The sequence below is a fragment of the Oncorhynchus masou genome, chromosome 18 (assembly GCF_036934945.1).
Source record: "Oncorhynchus masou masou isolate Uvic2021 chromosome 18, UVic_Omas_1.1, whole genome shotgun sequence".
Taxonomy (NCBI): Eukaryota; Metazoa; Chordata; class Actinopteri; order Salmoniformes; family Salmonidae; genus Oncorhynchus; species Oncorhynchus masou.
This window is the reverse complement of record NC_088229.1, coordinates 2,858,429-2,860,928: the sequence shown is the minus strand read 5'-3', so window position 1 is coordinate 2,860,928 and position 2,500 is coordinate 2,858,429. Positions and strand designations below refer to the sequence as shown.

Sequence of the window (2,500 nt, the reverse complement as noted above, 5' to 3'; positions counted from 1 at the left end):
ACTGAGAAAGAAGGCGGTGTGGACTCCCTACCACTGAGGAAGTACAGTTCCCGCTCAGCCCAGTCAAAACTGTTCGCTGCTCTGGCCCCCCAATGGTGGAACAAACTCCCTCACGACGCCAGGACAGCGGAGTCAATCACCACCTTCCGGAGACACCTGAAACCCCACCTCTTTAAGGAATACCTAGGATAGGATAAAGTAATCCTTCTCACCCCCCCCCCCCTTAAATGATTTAGATGCACTATTGTAAAGTGGCTGTTCCACTGGATGTCAGAAGGTGAATTCACCAATTTGTAAGTCGCTCTGGATAAGAGCGTCTGCCAAATGACTTAAATGTAAATGTAAATGTAAATGGAAGAACGGGAAAGACAAAAGGAGTCACTACACATAATTATATTAATTTAAATGCTAATCCTTTGCGCATGAACACTCACTCATTCGGGAATAATTGCAATCAATATATATTTATAAATATTTATTTATATTATTTATTTATATTAAGTGTGTCGTGGTCTTCTCTGTTGGAATCCAGTCAGTCTGCTGGAGATCCGAGTCTCTCTCTCTCTTTCTGTTTCTCTGAAGATCAACATATTTCGTGGTTAGAATGGATACTTCAGAGTACCATTCAGAAATGTTCTCATAGAATAGATGTTTCGGTGGTTGTCGGTAATCACATCCCAGGTTTACATAATTTCAAGCTGCAGACTAGAAATTAGTATCTAAGATTTGCTCTTATTCTGTAGGGATCGATAGTCTCAGAGTTGAACCATTTCCAGCCGTGTAGACAATGCTCCATGTGGTATAGTTAGGAATTCAATAACTAAAAACAAGGTGGTTCTATGACCCCTGATCATGTCTGTACTCATTCATTTTATACAATAATTAGATGTGAACCTTAGAACGGAGGCACCTGTATAAACAGAGTTAGGGTAATGTGGCTCTATTGTCTTTCACGAGGTCACAAACATGAAACAAAATGAACCGGGTCGTAGCTGGCTTCTCCACCGACCGTTTACACATTCTCCAAAACATGGACATTGTTCAGTTCTCAAGTTCTGTGATGTAGAAGAAGTTCCTGTGTTCTACTGTGAAACTCTCTCTATACTGCCTGGCCATGAGGAGAGCGTCTCGGCCATGAGGAGAGCGTCTCGGCCAGGAGGGGAGAGCGTCTCGGCCAGGAGGGGAGAGCGTCTCGGCCAGGAGGGGAGAGCATCTCGGCAAGGAGGAGAGCGTCTCGGCCAGGAGGGGAGAGCGTCTCGGCCAGGAGGGGAGAGCGTCTCGGCCAGGAGGGGAGAGCGTCTCGGCCAGGAGGGGAGAGCGTCTCGGCCAGGAGGGAGAGCGTCTCGGCCAGGAGGAGAGTGTCTCGGCCAGGAGGAGAGCGTCTCGGCCAGGAGGGGAGAGCGTCTCGGCCAGGAGGAGAGCGTCTCGGCCAGGAGGAGAGCGTCTCGGCCAGTAGGAGAGCGTCTCGGCCAGGAGGAGAGCGTCTCGGCCAGGAATTTACGGCCTGAGATGACCTGGGTGTAGAAGAGAGTGAGAGAGAGAGGGAAGCCATGATCTATACCCAGAAAGGGTTCAGAAAGTCATGATTAGCCCCAGTAACCAGACAGACAGCAGTTAAAAATAATAACTATCCTCTTCCTCTCTCTCCTCTCCTCTTCCCCAGTGTTGAGGAGGTGAATGGGACTCACCTGGTATGCAGGACCAGCCCCAGTAACCAGACAGACACCATAATGATAACTCTCTCTCTCTCCTCTCCTCTTCCTCAGTGTTGAGGAGGTGAATGGGACTCACCTGGTATACAGGACCAGCCCCAGTAACCAGACAGACACCATAATGATAACTCTCTCTCTCTCCTCTCCTCTTCCTCAGTGTTGAGGAGGTGAATGGGACTCACCTGGTATGCAGGACCAGCCCCAGTAACCAGACAGACACCATAATGATAACTCTCTCTCTCTCCTCTCCTCTTCCTCAGTGTTGAGGAGGTGAATGGGACTCACCTGGTATACAGGACCAGCCCCAGTAACCAGACAGACACCATAATGATAACTCTCTCTCTCTCCTCTCCTCTTCCTCAGTGTTGAGGAGGTGAATGGGACTCACCTGGTATGCAGGACCAGCCCCAGTAACCAGACAGACACCATAATGATAACTCTCTCTCTCTCCTCTCCTCTTCCTCAGTGTTGAGGAGGTGAATGGGACTCACCTGGTATGCAGGACCAGCCCCAGTAACCAGACAGCAGAGCTGACAGTGAGGGTGTTGTTTGGGAAGGCAGAGAGGAGCGTACCTGGGCAGGTGTTTCACTACATGGAGGACCCTGTCGTCACCGCAGCATGGCCTGCTGAGAGCTTCTATGAGTGAGGAGCACTTCCTTTAGTTTTTAGTTTCAGACGCTTTCCATATAGCAAAATATAATAAATGATTATTTTTTTTTAAAACTATTAAAAGAATGAATGTTTTTCGCATCAATATTTTCAGTAAGCAATACATGTGATGCTGTTT

General features: G+C 48.2%; 1 protein-coding gene across 1 annotated transcript in view; it reads left to right on the top strand.

The window, feature by feature from the left end:
• The window catches only part of LOC135503844 (plexin-B3-like), a 302,325-nt gene that overhangs the window by 209,911 nt on the left and 89,914 nt on the right, over positions 1–2,500 (top strand). Inside the window, exon 18 of the mRNA XM_064922002.1 lies at positions 2,179–2,355. Within this exon, the coding sequence (XP_064778074.1) occupies positions 2,179–2,355 (177 nt within the window). The remainder of the gene's footprint in view (positions 1–2,178; positions 2,356–2,500) is intronic.